Here is an 18,349-nt window from a genome sequence, read left to right as displayed (position 1 = left end):
CATAGCACATAAAATAACCCTTGCCCTATTTGGCAATGTAATTAATATTTCAGTAGCTCTCGCATGTTTTAAACCGACTAACTTTCGTATAAAGCGTTTTCTTTTATGTCTTTGATTGCTTGTTTGTTTTCCGAGGCAACGATTCACTATGAAATGCACAAATTCAAAACTGAACTAAATTCTAGGCTAAATACCCTCCAAAAACAAATAGACCAAATTCACGGCTACTGAACTGCAGGATCAAAGCATCGCTTTTTCCTTGCAACAAACAAATTTTACAGTTGAAGATTTACATACTGGGACAGAAGCACTCGCCCGCGACTTGCGAAACTTTGAACAAATGCAACGTTCCGAAGACCGTCAGCTATTCCGTCTAACACAACAAATCGTATTCTTGGGCTACAGAACCAACGTGAGCAACTTGAGACGTCTCAAATTTCTCTCGCCACTTCCACCGCTGAACGTGATTTGCTCCGTGCCTGCCTTCGTTCACTACACACCCTTGGAAACCTCACCCGGTATAACACTTCGGTTTATTCCTTCACCTTATCAAAAGGCATTCTAAGACTTTCTCGCCTTGCAAGAATTGAGTCTATGGAAGCCTCCAACACTTCCGATACGAACTTCACCGGAATCAGCGCGATCCTCCACCGGCAAAACACAAACATCTCTAAGAAACTTGAAGAAGACATCGCTAGTTTCGACAACACAAGCATAAATCTAACGTTCACCTTTTGGCCTTTGGTTTTCACGGAGGATAGCCACCTATTCAACTTCTCGCATGGCGCTTTCTTTATGCTGGTGCAGGACCCAACTCAATCGAAAGCGTCCTTGACACGGGATCTAACGACGTAAGGGACGTCGTGGACAACACAGTAGATGACACCACTTGAATTTTGAGCCAACCCTTTTAATGGTTGCAATCATCGGAAGTTTGGCGCTAGGAGCATTTTCACTTATCATCGGCGGATGCTACGCATGGAATCGTTTTCGTCGCAGTAAAGACAATGGCAAATACCGACAAGGAATCGCGTTTTCAACTCTCTGAAAAGGGCGATGGCATGTTGCGGTCTTGCAACATCTTTAGCCGTTAGTAATTACTTAAGGAATACTAAATTAACACACTCAGTAACCCAGTGGGTTTTAAACATTCGTGCATTTCATAGGCGCCGGTTACCACGCTATTTACCTCGCCACTCTGTGTATGACTATAGCATGTGATATCACTTTTTATTTTGTAGATAATGTTGGATCATTTAGGATAGTAATTAGGATAGTAATCAGATATAGGAATTGGTATAGCGTATTTGTCGCTATGTATTGCTGCCGTTTTGAAGATATATTCTATGATAAAGGAAAATGTTATGTAAAAGTCTTTGATTATAGTTGTTGATTGTTAGTCCATAATGTATGTAATTTACTGTAATGCTTAAGCTCGTTTTTGTTGTCAATAATTAATAATGGTATTTACGTTTCTTGGTATTTTTGAGAATCAGGCAGATAGTCTTACGGCGGCAGAACATTAGCGCTAAGATATAAATAATCAGAACTCACGCTAAATTTTTATTTACGATATATGAGGTCGTAAAATTGGTGTACCCGAGATCGTAAAAGTTAGTTAGAGTTTAAGCAGAAATTACTTAAATTTAACTAAAATAACCGGTTTGTTCAAGCAAAATTTACTTTTTAAAACTAAGTGTCCTGATAGTAATAACGTACGTATGTTCCCTTTCATTCCACATACTACGTAACTATAGTCAATCGGTTGAGTTCACCCAGTTTCTTTTCAATAAAGATGTTCGATAATATCGGATCGGAGCCGATACCCGATGCCAAGTGGTACTTTAATTTGCCCGATACTAGAATGGTATCGGTGCCGATCAGATACCAAACTGACATCAATATTTCAGCCATGGCTTTTGACCACATAAATGGTTTCCTAACTTTTAAAACAATGTAAAAGCAGTAAATTAAAAACAAAAGAAGCTATGCCGTCTAACGATAAAGAGCCTTTGACCTTACAACCAAGAAAAAATATACTTTGGAAGTTTATTTTCCATACATTGTGCCCAGTTTACCACAGTAATTACATCATTTAGTATTGTCGAAAATATTGGGTACCGTTTCAAAAGAAAATACAAAGTATAATTTAGCAATTGGTTTGTTTTCATTCAATAAGGACAACGGATTTATCCAAAGAAATGTCATCAAAAGAATATTTCATTCTAACTTCGTCCTCCTGTTTTGATTTGGGATAGTTCCGAAAAAGCTGTTTAAAAGTAGAAAACACATTAAACCCAGTGGTTCCCAAAGTGGGGTTTTCGGACTAGTTAGGGTCCATAAAAAAAGTTTATGGGGCCTAAGAATGAAAAGTTGTGGTTCCAACCAAACCCTAAATGATGTGAATTGCAATCGAACTCATCTTAATAAACTTTAAATAACGTAGTTTTTTTGTTTACCTTTACATCAATCTTTATTCAGAAACGTTTTTCCCTTTTAACTTATTTACAGCAAATGGCGAGTAAGGGGGGAATTTTTAAAGATCGTCCGTTTTTGAATCCTCATTATTTTAATAAAGTAATTAAACAAGATAAGGGTATAAAGCTACAAGAACTTATACGCTGACGTCACGCATATTTGTATGGTGACGTCACACTTATATGATTTATTCCCCCAGTTAAAGCCCCTAGATGGGCAGATCCATAAAACTGCATCTACACACGACCATTCGCCATTTGTGAAAATTTCCAAAAAATGTTATCGACAAAAACAAGATAGGTCCCGAAATGTATTTTTCGGCACATATAAAAATACTTTTTACTTAAACGAATTTAAATAGCATACCTGTTTAAAGTCACCATTTTTCTTCCAGCATTTTACCAACCTGTAGATTGCATAGCCGGGTATGATGGCAACCGAACTAAGCGACATTAGGTTGGCAATTACTTGCGACCAGCCAGGATAGACGTAACCTTGATAGGTGAGCGGTTTGTGCATCACAAGGTAGTAGACTGTGATCACCTTAAAGTTAACATTTATTTGTTAATTGGCGCGTTAATGATTAAAATGTTTTTACGGGAACGGGTAACAATATTTAAACAGGTAACAATATATTTTTTTGCGGAGCTATCTATATTACCACAATATTAAGACCTATCTATAATGTCATAGTATGAAGAACAAATAAGCAGTATTAAGTACGACACAGTATAAGACCTAAACTCGTCGGAATAAGAGCTAAAAACCTATACGGATAAGTCATAAATGTCACCAAACACTTTTAACTGTAGGAAGAGGGTTAGGGGCGGTTGAAGAACACAGGCCTAGCATCAGCCGTTTCGGTAGCGCTGTTGCGCTGTTGGACTGTTTGTCCCAGCTTAGTGTTAGGCGTAAATAATGCGTGAGGTTAGAATTTGTGTTAGTGTTGAAATTTTTAGCGGAGTTGGTGATAAAGCTTGGGATGGGATGTAGGGTTAGGTTAATGATTATTTCGATGGCATTATTGACGCTTAGGACTTATTCTGACGGGTCTAGGTCGTATCTTGATTTAGCACTCTACTGTTAGCCTATCCCTAGGACCTATATAGGTATAATGACTTCCCTTTTTAGTCTTAAACCCACAAGTGCTTAATATTATCATCCTTAATGTTGAAAATCATCGTCAGAAGTAAAAATACTAATAAAAATCTGTTTTAGACTTGGCCAACGAACACTAGCCAATACAAAGTCGAAAACACGACATTTAGTATTTTAATAGACTAGAAGTATAGGGTAAGTACCGGTACTTTGCGGCTTAGTTTATTAAACCTGAAGTCTTAGACGTTTTCGCGTCTTATATTGGCACACACCGAGCACAAAATGCTAAATACCTAGGAATTTCATTATTCCGCAAGTAGCCTATCATGTTTCATTTTGTCCGATTCAAACCTACTGTGTGTAAAAATAGCAATCATAGTTAGGCTTGGTTTGAGAATACTTAAACCTATTGAGCATTTGATGTGCTTCGTTTTGACTGTTACTCAAGTTAAGTTGGAAATGACTTGACTGGGTCTTTAGTTAAGTTGGAAGTAACTTGACATGAATTTAAGTCATTTGAAAATGACTTGTTTACAACACTGCTTTGAACCTACCGAGCACAAGGTTGGCGCAAGGTACTTTGAACAGATCTTGAGCCACATTTTCCCCCACTTTTCTCCGATCATATCGCTCAGGTCTGCCCACCACCTTTCAAATCCGTAGCACCAGGATATGGCGACGTGCTGGCAGAGAATGATGAAGAACATGTACCAACCAGCAACCCCGTAGTTGTTGTAGATCTCGAACACATACACGCCGCCCTGTAAAGAAAGTACGTTAGTGTTAAAGTTGTACAGAACTGATCAAAACTAATTGTTCTTTGAAGCATTATGGTTGGTGTTTGTAGTAAGTCGCAATAAGAATATCAAAGCCCATTCAGAGGTAGCTATCATTTTGAACGTTTCAAATAACCCTTTATGCATTTTTCAATTGTTTTTCTTTCTGTTAAATTGAATTTGTAAACGTTTTTATGTCCCACAAGGGCTAGGGTGGTGTTGCTTTTTAGCCTTTATAATCTTGAAGTTTTTCGACATGCCTTTCCGGCGCACAAAGGTGTCGTTTTTATGTGTTTTTTTTATTTCTTGAAACATACATTTACGCCACCTTTAATGTAAAATAGCGTTGGTGTATAGTTTGTTCGACAGTCTATGTTCTCACCTCGGTTACCATAGAGAGAGATATCACCATAAAACAGAGGCAGGTTATTGCTAGGACAACTTTCTTGTGTTGTTTTAGCCGCGGAATGTTGTCAAAGATAAAAGCGGTGAAACTCTCAATGTTCACAAACTGCAACAAAAAACAAGTTTACGCAACCGAATTGATAATTTTAAACAGTAAAAGGTAGTGTTGTAAACAAGCCTTTGAAATGATTTTGACAAATGATTAGGCCCCAGTCAAGTCATTTGCCAAAAAACATCGTCCAGTAACTGTCAAACCAAATCATACAGCGAGAAAACTGTTTTACAAGAAAATATTTTGAGGCAAAATTTTACCAAATTATTATGGTCAAGTCAAGTCATTTGACAAACAAAAGTGAAGTGAAGCTTGCGGAAAATGCTTTATAGGCCTACAAGTTTTTAAAAGCCACACTATTACTAAAAATAACTGCAAGAATATCTGTTGCAAAGTGCAACTGGACTAGCAAATGGTACAAAAACTGTACAGCATGAAGTACAAAAAAGGAAAAATATGTGTATAAAGAAGTTTAATAAAAATACATTGGCTCGACTCTCCATCAATTACACTCGTAACGGCAAACACACGACAAGGTTAAACCGCGACTTTCAAGGTCAAATATTTACCTGCGAATCGAATCCGAGAAGCAAAGTGACGAAGAAGATGGCGCTCCAAAGTTGAGGAAGGGGGAGTAAGGAGAGGGTCTCTGGGTAGGCGATGAAAGCTAGACCTGGCCCTGATGAAGCCACCATGTCAACTGTGGTGTTCTAAAGACGACCAAAATATCAGGTTATTTGCCCTTGATAGCAGCACTGTTGTAATGACTTCAGTCAATGATTTTTATTTTTACGACAAGGACGTGACTTAAAGTTGACTTGACTGGGACTTGACTTGCGCAACGGATGTATTGGACTGGGACTTGACTTGTTATTTATTCGAAAAGACTTTGAATTTAAAGTTATTTTACAAATGACTTGTTTACAACACTGCTTGCTAGTATCTGGTTAGTAATTTATAACCTCATCTTAGTGAACTATTTTTGAAGCCTTGGCCTATTGTTATCTTATTAACAGGTCAGTGACCTTACGGCTGTCATTCTTTTATTACTTCAATGGGGTAGGCCTACTCTTTAACGACAGCCAAATAATAATTTCATTATAATTGAACAAAAGTTTGTTTTTATATTGCCTAGTATCTTTCTGAGAATATAATGTTATAAACCCAATCGCTGCAAATTAAATTTTACCTTAGGAACTAATCTTTTGGTTAAAAAATATGTCGCAAAAAGACCTATAACCTAACGGTCTTTTGCTGCTCCCTTGGAATCTTTTTCCTAAACAATAAACATATTTATCTATATCAATCTGTTACGATGATAGCACTTTTTGCCATTTACACTTTTATACCTTGTAGCCTACTAATACCCCACTAACAGATTTAAAAAAACACCACTTAAAAGTCTGTGTATCCCACTACAAACCTGGTAGTGTGCCATGTACCCAAGAGTTGAGAAGACCGCAAATCCACTAAGGAAGCTGGCACAGCTGTTAATCAGGGCAATGATCACGGAATCTCTGCAAAACCAAATTCTCCTTTTACTTTCCAGTGGTTAAATTAAACGCTTGGACTTCACTTACCGCCATATGTCGTGGTGGTAGTGGTTATAACTCGCCATTGTAGCAAAAATCCCGTTGGCAGCAACGTATGAGTAAAGTACTTGGGTGGCGGCCGCTATCCAAACCTGTCAGGAAGTCACTGTTTTAGAACTGCCAAAGCTTTACGTTTTACCTTAAAGCAGGACTTGGTCGGACTCGGGAGTCGGTTTGTTTTGCTGGAGTCGGACCTGGGACTTGGGACTCAAGTAAGACTATGTAAATCTACCCGAGTCCCAAGTCCCGAGTCCGACGTACACGTTCGCATTACCAATTTTCGAAACTGATTAGGCAGCAAACTGTAAATTGTAAAAAGGTAACATCAAAACGTTCAATAGTTGTCAATCACGTATTGTGGATGGACGAATTATATGACACCCCCTTGAGTGCATTGCTTAATAACCTCCTTATTTTAGTTACGTAAAAGTTTTCGAATACCTGACAGTCTAAGTTTTAACCGTTGTGTGAGAAAATAAAAGTTTTAAGTAAAAACCTTGTTTCGTTTCTAATAAACAAAATTATTTGATTGACTACTTACTAAGAAATCATGTCGATTTGCCACTGATTTGGAAGCAGCAACAGTTCTGCCTCAAAAAAAGTTTATAAGCCTACGTCATTATGACGTCAACTTACATCAGGGTTAATGAGTTTAGTGACGTCAGGAATGAGGTAATATCTTAAGCCATCTGCGGCGCCCTCTAGTGTAAAACCTCGAACCATTATGACGTCGATCAGAACAAATGGCGCCGTTGCTGTGACGTAAACAATCTAAAATAATTGGTGGTTTAAAAACAAACAATAAGACATATAATCCTACTCTTTTCGGAAAACGGAAGTAAATGTTTTATTTATTATTACAATGACACCGTATTTTATGATGAAAATATAAAATCGATTTCTCGGACAAAAAGTATTAATTCATATTACGACTGTTGCTTTTGGTAACGACTCCTGTACGATGTTATTGAACACCCCTAGTGCTTACCTTAGCGGTAAATGGGATTGTCGAAAGGAAACAACCCTCAACAATGTGATACAATCCTTAATAATGTGTTAGTGCTTACCTTAGCAGTCCACCCAATTCCCTTAAAAGTGCGAAGGTAAAAACCCAACCACAAGATGGCGAGATAAAGCACAAGATCCCATTTCAAGTTTCCCGGCTCGTCAATGCCTGACGTCACACTGAGTACTTCGTGACTATGCAACGAGAAAAAGCGATAGTTGCGGGGTCTTATTTATGCGATCAACTATATAGGCAGAAGCTAGTTGTTTTATCCATGAATTTCGTATTCTTTAGCGTCAGATTCGGGGCTACCTAAGTTAAGACGCCATATTGGTGTATCAAGGAGTCTTGTACACAATTTTTGGGATGGTGTAACTATGAAATAAGAAAACGTAGATGGTGTAACAACATGTTTAAAATGTGAAAAAAATAGAACTTTTAAAACTAATAAATTTCAAATATTTGTGACTATTTAGCAAGTTTATTTATTCTCGTTCACTTTGCAAAATAATTCTAAAGACTGATTTCAGGTCATGGTTACCACAATTATTGCATATAAGTTAAAACTTTCAATAGCTTTCCTCAAAATCACTTACTTCCAGTATTCCGTGGCCGACGAAACGGTTCCATTCGATGACGTCATATTGGTGACAGAGGCGTTGCCAAGAGACCTGGAAGTGACGCAACGTGCGGTGTTCCAGGGGTTGCCGCAGGTGGACCAGGGAAGCACAGACTGACAGCTCTTCACCAAATACTTAAAGCTCCAAGCGAGGATAATGGGATAGCTGATAACGCCGTGGAACATGATCATCGTTTCCGCGAACGCTATGCCTGTCAATCGGTAAAAAAACAGTATTGTAAGTGCCAGTAAAGTCATTTAAAAAAAGGCCAAGTCAAGTTTTTTTGAAAAAACAAACAAACAAGTCCCAGTCCAAGTCATCAGTTGCCCAAGTCAATTTCCAGTCAAGTCATTATTACAGTCATCTCCAAGTCAAACTACTAATATAATAAACAATTAAAATAGGTATACTCGCCCGAATACAAGCAATAATTCAACTAAAAAATAGCATAAAAAATGGTAAATAAAAACCCTTAATTCAACCCAAGTAATTTGATTAATTGACTTAAGTCCAAGTCAAGTCATTTGTCTAAAACACTGAAGTCAAGTCCAGTCATTTCACCTAAACGACTTAAATAATGTCATTTAAAAACAGTGACTTAAATACACTTAAGACAAGTCATTGACTTAAGTAGTTACAACACTGCCAATCGGTATCTAAAGCAGACTAATCTATAAAACTATAAGGCCAACGACACAATAAAGCAAACTGTGCAGTAAACTCGACGAAAGAAAAGGTCTAAATCCTCTGAATAAGACATAAACAATTTAGGTCAAAACCATGAAACGGCCTTTACCTTTTGTAGCGTGGCGGGGAAACAATAAAATATACAACAGTTTAACCCGACAGTAAAAAATGCGCAGCCCGCATGATAGTGGCCCGAAAAAAGGTGTTTAAAGCTTCGTTATTGATACATGACAGACACCTGCAAACTAACAACCAATTTAAAAGAAATGCCGGTATACGTAAAAATCGCGCCCGCTTCGCTCGCCACGTGCGCCCTGACTTAAAAAGGTTAACAAACACTAAACAAGGTTAACTATTAAAGTTATCGCGCTTCTTTAAAGTAGTTTTATTATACTTTTAATTGGGAGGATGAATGACGACGTTTGGGCTCGAATTTTAAACCAAACAAACGCCCTTTTTCGCGCTTTACGCCAACGTCACATTCTGTTAGTGCAAGTGTAGCACAAAATGTTTTATCGCATGTCGTGTGTTGTTTTTCGATTATTTTTACTATTGCGTTATCACACCTTCACCTGTTTATACCTTATCTAATTACATTTGCACCTTTTTATCTTTTGTTACCGTAGCCATCACACCTTTTTCGCATGACGTGTAGTTATGGCAAGGCTGGAATTACTACCCGTGTTAGATCGTTAACGTTTACGCCCTATTTTAATCTCTGGCCGTTATATATATCGACCTTTTATTGTTTTATGATTTAACTTAAGAGTGCGCCTGTATCAGATAAAAATAAATTTTCGGCCCATATAATTAAACCGCCGTAATATCTTTTCACAACTAGGTAGACAATACCCTAGTAACCTGGTCATAAAATACTTATAGAAGGCAATTTTACATGTCATCCACATTCCCAATGTTTCGAGACACTCCTATTCCCTAACATTTATCGTTTTGACACGTTTGTCGTCCTTAAATTAAGTTCTACCCATGACTGATTGTTTAAATACGTCAACAGTCGAACAATAAAACATCTAACAACCATCTATAGTAGCGCACGTATAATTCGCGAAAGCGAATGATCCTTATTGTATTGTTTTTGTGCAAATAAAAACAAAATGCTGCGCCAAAGTTTTGATAATTGTTTCGAGAAAGTCGTTTGTGGATCACTTGGCAAACATTTAACTTCCGCGTTCCAACAGAACTGCGTCATATACTGCTGACAAATTAATTTCTGCAGAAATGTTCTTATGCCATGTTGCGTATGCATAGGCGCGTTTGCTATAGGTGTATGCAAGTATACATAAGTTAACGCCCCAACATTAATCCTATACTGGTTTGCGTTTGATCGTATGAGTTAAGAAGTAATTTGTTTTTTAAAATTAAAGTAGATTATAATCTCTGAGTGCGCACCGGGTATACGCGTGTTTGCTGAACGTTAAGTAATGGATAATAGCCAAGTGTTACTTATTTATGTTTTGTTCGGATCATATGCTGGTTTGTTGAACGATATATGGTTCGAGTCTTAAAAAGTTGCTTGAGATCTATCACCTTTTGAATCGAGATAAAATATTACTAAATATGGTAGGCTATAATAGGGACAATTAGTGTGTGTTTTCGCAGTTAAAACAGTTTTGTTTAGACATTCCTGTCTTGATAATAGTAAGTCATTTATAAGAGCCAGTCCTTCACGAAATATGTTCAGCCACAAAATAAGGCATCATCAGTCTCTTAATCAAATAGAATATTTATAGCTTGTTTTCCAATAAGAGAATGATGATGCCTTAGTTTGTGGCGAAATATATTCCTCTTTTAATGACTGCAACTTATAAATGACAGACTATATATCTTTATTTTTACACCTACAGTTTGCCATTGATATAGTTTTCGGTGGTTTTCAAAACGCTACTCAAAGTCTATGTGTGTCAACAAACGAATAACCGTTTAAACCAGTGGTTCTCAACCTTTTTAGGCTTAAGGATATAAATAAATAGCGTTACCTATCAGGGTTGCTTTCAAATATTATTAATTTGACTTTGGTTTGTGGTTTAGTATAAACGTTGCCTGTTCTTTTATTTGCTTAACTTGTTTCTGCAAGCAAAAACAGATATGGGCCGAAAATCACCCGCCTTAACTTATATGTCTTAGATACGAAAAGGGTAGTTGCCAAGGGTTTAATTTTCTTATACGTTAGTTTGGTAAAAAGCAAAATTAATTTTAGAATCGTTTTGCAATCAAAATATTTTATTCATTGATTTATTTTTATTTTTTTGCCGCTTCAAAACAAAAATTCTATTTTCAGAGACAGTGACAAACTAGCACTTGACGCCTGAAAGCTTTACCTTCAAGAAAATTTTCAGTCCTTTTTAACTTATGATTCAATCTGGCGACATAGTTCACGAACGTCATATAAATGAAGTTTCTAGCAATGCCTCCCTGCATTACGATGGGTGAAACTTTATTATATACTGGCCTTGCCTCTTCATGTAATACCGCGATAATAAATTAAAATACGGCAAGGTATTTGGGAAATGATCGAGAAATATATTTGATAAATAGAATTTACGTATTTACAATTTTAATTTGCTTAGGCCTGGTGTTGATATGTTTGATTGAAGTAAAATGCGCAACAGGTGCAAATAGAGAGGCGTACACTGCCCCCAGATTTCGCATTTATATTTGCGGCAGTAAAATATGGTGTTTTGTAAGAGTAGTAGGTTACTTTACTAAGTGAAGCCTCTTTCTTAAATGCAAGTCGCACACGCCAAGTTTTCCTAACGCAGCCAACAATAAACGTTGCACGGGCGGGACAATGAAGCGCAGCGTGATGTCAGCAGCCACTTAGTCCCTTTGCGAGTTAGGCCAAGGAAGCGATATAAACGAATTCTGTATCGAGTTTTTCTGCCGCTAGGTACGAGTAGATAGCTACAAAGAGCTAAAACGATGATGTCACAATATTTTAAGTTTTTGGCCCCCCAGTCAGAGGCCCCTAGGGTTACAGCCTCATAAACCTCGACATCGCACCTTCATACCACTCTACGCCATGTCTGAAAATTTGAAAGTTCTATCATGTCTAGTTTTTCTATAAAGCTCCGGACAAAAATCGGTCTGAAACATTTTCGGGCAAAAACAAGATATGTCCCGAAAATAAATTTTCGGCCCATATAATAACGGCAAAAACAAGATATGTCCCGAAAATAAATTTTCGGCCCATATAATTAAAATGAGCACACATTCTGGAAAAACGCGCGCACATTTTTTAAGGCTTTTTAAAAAGTGCGCCCCGCACATTTTTCGCACATTTTTGCGTGCACGTTGTGCAAAGCAGCGCCGAGTCCCCTGTTGTGTGTAGAGCAGTTAGGCAGAGTGACGGTCCCAGTAGCACCAGGTCGTGAGTTCGAACCTCGTCGCAAGCTAGTTAATTTGTCTAGCCTGGCCTTGCTCGCACGAAATCCTTGATTGATCAACTGATTTATGTAAGCCCCTTTGAAGGCTCCCGATGTAACACACAATTTTTATCTTAAGTTATGAGCAAAGGCGGCAAACTTTATATTTTCTTAACCTGGTTAAACATAAGTATCCAACTTACGGGGCTGAATAAAAAAAATATTATTTAAAAAAGAATATATTGAACGTTTTATGCTACTGTTGAAAGTGACTAAACACTTAAGCTTGGAGCAAATATCATGAAAAAAACGGTAGGGTGTCATTTTAATTGCAACAGCACAATATTTTGAACCAAGAAGCGAAAACAAATAGCACAAAAAAGAAAACGAGATTTAATAAATAAAAAAACTTAAATTTTGTCGAAAGATAATAAAGTTAGTACAAATACAATGCGGTTACGTACAAAAAAAAATAATTTTGATTTGCTTTAACTCACAGTTCGGTGGCAAGTAGGGATGTTCAAAGTAGAATATCGAATCCTTGGATTCGAATCCAGATGGGATTAGAATCCAATTCTGCCGTTTATATCGGGTAATTGGAACCGATATAATTTAATGTTTTACCGCCGATTGTTGCGCCTAATTGTACAAACGCGTGTGGTAAGTTGGCATGTCGCTACGGTGACCTATTTATAGTACTTGCTTTAAACGTAGCCTGGTAGTGCAGTGTCAGCGTTTTTTCGGGCGAACAATTACCGCGTCTCGCGATAACTTTCGTCTAATAATTAAGTGTCAATCAAGCATTATTGGGCGAGCGACTAACGTGTAATGTCTGGTGTGGAGTTCGCAATAGCCCTAAATGCGTTAAGTTGCAAAAGTGATATTACGTTGTAAAACGTGCTGACCGTCTACAAAATGTGCTATAGGGTTACTTAAGGTCAACTTTAGGCCATTATTCAGCGAGGTTATGAAGATATGCACAGCGTAATTGTCAAGAATTGGTTATGTCAATAGTAACTTTGTATTCTTTGCAGTACATTATTTGACTGCATAACAGATCATGTTAGTCAAAAAAGAAGCACTAAAACCCAACAATGCTTTAAAAAACAGGACCGAATTGCTTAAGACTTCTGTAAATATGCTGTTGCTACCAGGCATAGTATATTTAAAACAGGTTCCTCTGGCAATATATATTATTAAGACTTCTGTGTGCAGTGTTTCATTGTACTCACTATTGGCAAAAATATAAGTTTTGGCAACAACCTGGACAGTTGACATAATACAGTTTACAGAACTGCTTCAAATGACAGTTGTTAAGAATGTTAAACATATGGGAGATTTTTTTATTATAATGTACACATGTTAGCAAATTGTTTGGGCGATTTATTGCTGTGATTGTAGGCCCTGTTGGGGTAGATTAAGATTAATCCCTTCCCCAAACAAAACCAAGGTTAGATAATTTAATAAAAATATACTAGGATTCGCTATTCTGGATTCGTTATTCTAGATTCGAAACCTATTATTCTAGAATACCTTGGGATTCTACTTTGAACATCCCTAGTGGCAAGTAACATATATGTGGCAAAAATATTAACAACAATTTAATTTCAGTGGTATTTCGCGGTTGTAAAAACTATACAATTTGCCTTTTTCTAAATCAACATTTCATAACACGTAGTAAGAATACCAAAGCCTATTTTCAACATATATTAATTAATTTTTCAATATTTGAAATGTCAACCACTTCTGTATGGGCTGTGATATTCTTACTGCGTCTTTCAACAATCTCCAACCATTATGCTCCAAACATTGCATACCAGTTCGCCAAATATAATGCTGTCAACTCTTTAGACGTTACGTGACGGTTTTGACTTGAAAAACCTTAACACCAGGGCAGCCTAATTTCACCTCCCAGTTTTAAAGTGATTGGCGTCCAACTCTTTCTTCAGCTTTGCGAAATGTTCATCCGAGTGGAGAAGTACGATCGCACAGCCACCGCCGCCAGCGCCAGTTAACTTACACGCAAACCCGTGTGCTGACGCGATATTGTGGATTTCGCTTAGCTTTCGATGACCAACGCCAATTACTTGCAGAAGGTGGTAGTTCATATTGATGAGCTCCTAAAAATTACAAGTCAGTGCCCTCGTTAAAAAATATTCACTAGTTTTATTTTTAGGCTCAGGTTCTGAAATTATGCGTTTCTTAAATTAGAGCAATATAATTTTATTTTTTTGATTCATGCTTGGAGCACTTTTTATATATACAATCATTGGGTGCAGGTTTCAGCTTATAGGCCTATACAGAATACAGACGGCACAACTGATTTACAAGCGTAGTCATACGCCAAAAAATAGGTCTGCTGGTTCCCTCTGGAAAGAGACAGTGGTCTACAAACTTAAATTGATAGAACCTTCAATTTATCATTGTTGGTATAATTGAAAGACAGAGTTTTGTCAAAATGACTTCTTCCTAAATGTCTATTAACAAGTCTAAAAACATTAAGAAAAAACAGTTTTGCCGCTTTGTAGCAGCCTGTCGCGTATCTTTACATTTTTAACGCGGTCAAAAGAAAAATCAACACAATTTTAGCATGTCATACCTTAAATGCTGTTTGTTAGAGTAGGGTGATGAACTGTGAACTGCGTGCCAATCTCTGCAGCAGACTGTGGACGTGGGCCATGTAACACCAGAAACTGTCTGCGGGCCACTCAAATGCCCGCCCCTGAGCTAGATAGCACGGTGGTCAACGTTGCCTGTTGAAATATACAAGAGCGTCGGACAAAATTACCAAATTGACTTGACCTGACTTAAGTATTTTTTGACAAATGACTTGACTCGAATTGAAGTCATTGAGTTAAATGACTTGGGGAGTGTTTTCATAAAAAGAAATTTTGCGTAAAAAAGGATAATTTATTGAAAATTTGCAAGTAGAACACTTTACTTGTTTATATGTTGGATTTTTGTTGTTTTTCCTTTAAGTTATTGCTCACAATCAGACGTGTTTACCAATTAAATAGTTTAACTTTTCATTTGTCAATAACTTTGACTTGGAGTTGACTTGATCTAATAAAAACTTGGACTGGGACTTACTAACTATTTATTGAAAATTAGTTGACTGGGAAACTGACTTGTTTACAACACTTGATGTCCAATACTTCGTATTTTCTTCCGATGTCTAGTAATTTGAGCCAAAACCGAAACAAGTCGTTGTAATGAATAGATACCAATTTGGCCGCGGCCCCAAACAGACCGCGTGAGACTAAATACGTTGTGAGGCAAGATTTTGGAATGTTGATACTTACCTGACGGTGGTCTTTAACCGGATCCCTGTGGGATTTGTGTCCTGGCATTTTTTTCCCCGGGTAAAACGTTTTTTTTTTAGACCAGTAAAAACACTAAAATTATTACTGCTACTGACACTACATTTATTACCTTATTACCTACACCCAAACAAAAAGGCGAAAATATTTACCTTCTGCCGATGCGCAGTTATAACTCGGGCCCTACTTCCATGTGGCGGCACCATCTCCCTTTGGGAATGGTTGGCCTGAGGACTGGGCGTGAACCACTACTGACATGTTAGGCATTCCTGGCCTACTTTTTGGCCAATGGAAAGACAAAACCACTACCCCTTTACCTTTTATTTTACACTTACTTTCTTTGCTTTCTTTTAGTTAGCCAAAAAAAAAAAAAAAAAAAAAAAAGCTTATAATAGTTTATTCAACAAATAGCGTTATAATTGACGCTTTTGTTCTGACTCCAACTTTAAGGTGCGTATCTAACTCGCGAGCCACCACAAGACGTTCTGGTGATTAGAATTGTATTAGTTGATGAACGAACAACCAGTTTTAACTATATCAGCAAAGCAATCAACGCTGTAAACAGCACCAGTTGATAGCTAAGAAGTTTGTTTTCAAGCGGATAGCGGTATTAAGTAGCTACAGAAAATTCAAATGCTGACCGCAGTGATAATGGAGAAACAAGCTATTTAGCATTTAACACTTCGGTGTGAGTTAGCGTTGCTTCGCATAGGCAATAATACTGTCACATCAGCAGAAACATCATAAAACATACGGAAATACAAAACCTCTTAGTCGTATACATCATGCCCTCTACAACGTCTCCGTTTAATTCCGCTAGAGTGCGCTGTTTCACCGGAAGTGTAAAGCGACTTGGTCAAAATGTGCTTACAACAGTCATTGGTGTCGGATCGTGATAGTTATCGTCTAAAATTTGATTTTCAATCTACGTAGGACAGTGTTTTTCAACCTTTATTCGCGGCGACCCGAGACTGCTGCGTAAGAACAACAGCGAAGCTAGATTCCCTTAACCAAACTTTTTTATAAGCGAAGAAAACGTAAGAAGCATTAATCGATGCAAAATTTACTAATATGCGCCAAGTCTTCGAATTGCTTCCGCTGTATTCTCAAATTGCGGAGAAATTGATCTCCGAACCAATATTATCCACATTAAACCACTTCAGTCGGCGAACCAACCAAACCAAACTGCCACCCAATGTTGAGTCGTAAACCCATAACTTGAGAAACACTGCGGTCGGCGATGTGGTTGTTTATGAGCTGATCGTTGGGCATCTTCTTGTACTCGTCCATCCTTTGCGTACTCTAACTCTAACTCTAACTCTAACTCTAACTCTAACTCTAACTCTAACTCTAACTCTAACTCTAACTCTAACTCTAACTCTAACTCTAACTCTAACTCTAACTCTAACTCTAACTCTAACTCTAACTCTAACTCTAACTCTAACTCTAACTCTAACTCTAACTCTAACTCTAACTCTAACTCTAACTCTAACTCTAACTCTAACTCTAACTCTAACTCTAACTCTAACTCTAACTCTAACTCTAACTCTAACTCATTTAAGAAAATTATGTGATTGAAATAGTAAAATTTATAGTTTGTTTGTAGGGGTCTTTGTAACTTCCGATTCACTGCCTTTGCTTTGGCAAACTATTGGCGTGCTCGCAATTAGGGCTGCGAATTCGGTTAAAATTAACCCGCTTCCGACTTCCGAGTACCGAGCCCGGCTCCGACTCTATAGCCTGTATTCCCCTAATTAACGTAACTAAAAATACTGTGGATTGTCAGCAATCCACTTTGTAGGGGTGTCATATAATTTATTTACTCACAATACCTTGTTGAAAAATATCCACCATATGCTATTTTGCATTTACAATATACAGTTGGCGGCCATTTTAGATTAAAAGCTTGGTATTGCGCATGCGCACGTCGGTTTGGGTAGTTTTGAGTGGTCTTACTCGAGTCCACAGTCCCGAGTCCGCTCCAGCAAACAAACCGACTCCGTCGATTCCCGATTCCCGTCTCCGCAGCCCTGCTCTCAACAAAACGGATATAGAAATATGCAGATACAAATCTTTGTCAAGTCATACAAATACAATTAGTTTCATATGCTCAGCAAATTTTGTTATCTGTGCCACATGAGATAAATTGCCATTCTCCTGCTATGCTTTTAAATGGCCACTTTTTCCTTTTTACATTTTTTTTTCTTTTTTCCCCTTTTGTTGCAAGTCACTGCCTTTGCCTTAGCAAACTATATGGCGTGCTCGCAACAAAACGGAAATGGAATATGCATACACAGATCTTGTCAGGACCATACAACGTTATCTGTGCCACATGAGATGAATTGCCATTCTCCTGCTATATTTCTAAATGACAGCTTTTCTTTGGAAACTCTCCCTGACGTTTGAACAGAGGCTTATCTAAATGGGACGGTGGGGTACGTATGCCCCAGGCGCCAAAGTACAGGGGCGCCAAAATGAATGTTACAAATGCCTAAATGTGGCTGCTTCTTTTTTAAATGCATTGTTTTATTAAAATTTGAATTGTTTTTCAGCATAAGGTAAGCTATATTATGCTAATGTAATAGAAAACGTGATTAAACATGGAGGAGGAGGCGCCAATTTTATAGTTTTCCCTGGACGCGAAATACCCTGGCTACACATCTGCGTTTGGACGTTAAATATAGAAACGCGAGACTTTAGATTGGTTCAGCCACTGACGTTCCAAGCGTTTTAGGCTATTAACGGTGTTGTGTTATACGACAACAAAATATTGTTTCACTTTTTTTTCATATGTAAACCCACAAATACAGGTCGATTTTTATCTGATCTTTTTTTTATTAGAAACCCCATCACTTTAGTTCTGTTCGTCAGTAGGCCTATATTTAAGATAAGTCACAATTATAGGTAATTCTTACCTGTTCTAAAAGCTCAT

At 37.6% G+C, this 18,349-nt stretch overlaps 1 protein-coding gene across 1 annotated transcript; it reads right to left on the bottom strand.

The window, feature by feature from the left end:
* Nucleotides 1–2,167: 2,167 nt before the first annotated feature.
* On the bottom strand, nucleotides 2,168–16,707 carry LOC146139313 (sodium- and chloride-dependent GABA transporter 1-like). Its single transcript, XM_083392396.1, has 11 exons — nucleotides 16,599–16,707; nucleotides 8,004–8,238; nucleotides 7,469–7,601; nucleotides 7,038–7,172; nucleotides 6,390–6,493; nucleotides 6,233–6,326; nucleotides 5,379–5,519; nucleotides 4,735–4,863; nucleotides 4,131–4,337; nucleotides 2,845–3,021; nucleotides 2,168–2,269 (listed from the first exon to the last, which is right to left on the bottom strand). The coding sequence occupies exons 1-11, from the start codon at nucleotides 16,705–16,707 to the stop codon at nucleotides 2,168–2,170; spliced, it is 1,566 nt and encodes a 521-aa protein (XP_083248522.1).
* Between the last annotated feature and the right edge of the window lie 1,642 nt (nucleotides 16,708–18,349).

The sequence above is a fragment of the Ascidiella aspersa genome, chromosome 6 (genome assembly GCF_963924565.1).
Source record: "Ascidiella aspersa chromosome 6, kaAscAspe10.2, whole genome shotgun sequence".
NCBI lineage: Eukaryota > Metazoa > Chordata > Ascidiacea > Phlebobranchia > Ascidiidae > Ascidiella > Ascidiella aspersa.
Note: the sequence above shows the minus strand (reverse complement) of the source record. Positions and strands in the feature narration are given on the sequence as shown.

Coding starts and splice junctions, on each gene's coding strand:
- LOC146139313 (XM_083392396.1), bottom strand. CDS start 16,707: ATGGACGAGTACAAGAAGATGCCCAACGATCAGCTCATAAACAACCAC. Junction 7,173..7,468: donor GAATTGGGTGGACTGCTAAG/GTAAGCACTAAC, acceptor CAATTATTTTAG/ATTGTTTACGTCACAGCAAC. Junction 3,022..4,130: donor TTGCGCCAACCTTGTGCTCG/GTAGGTTCAAAG, acceptor GTTAACTTTAAG/GTGATCACAGTCTACTACCT.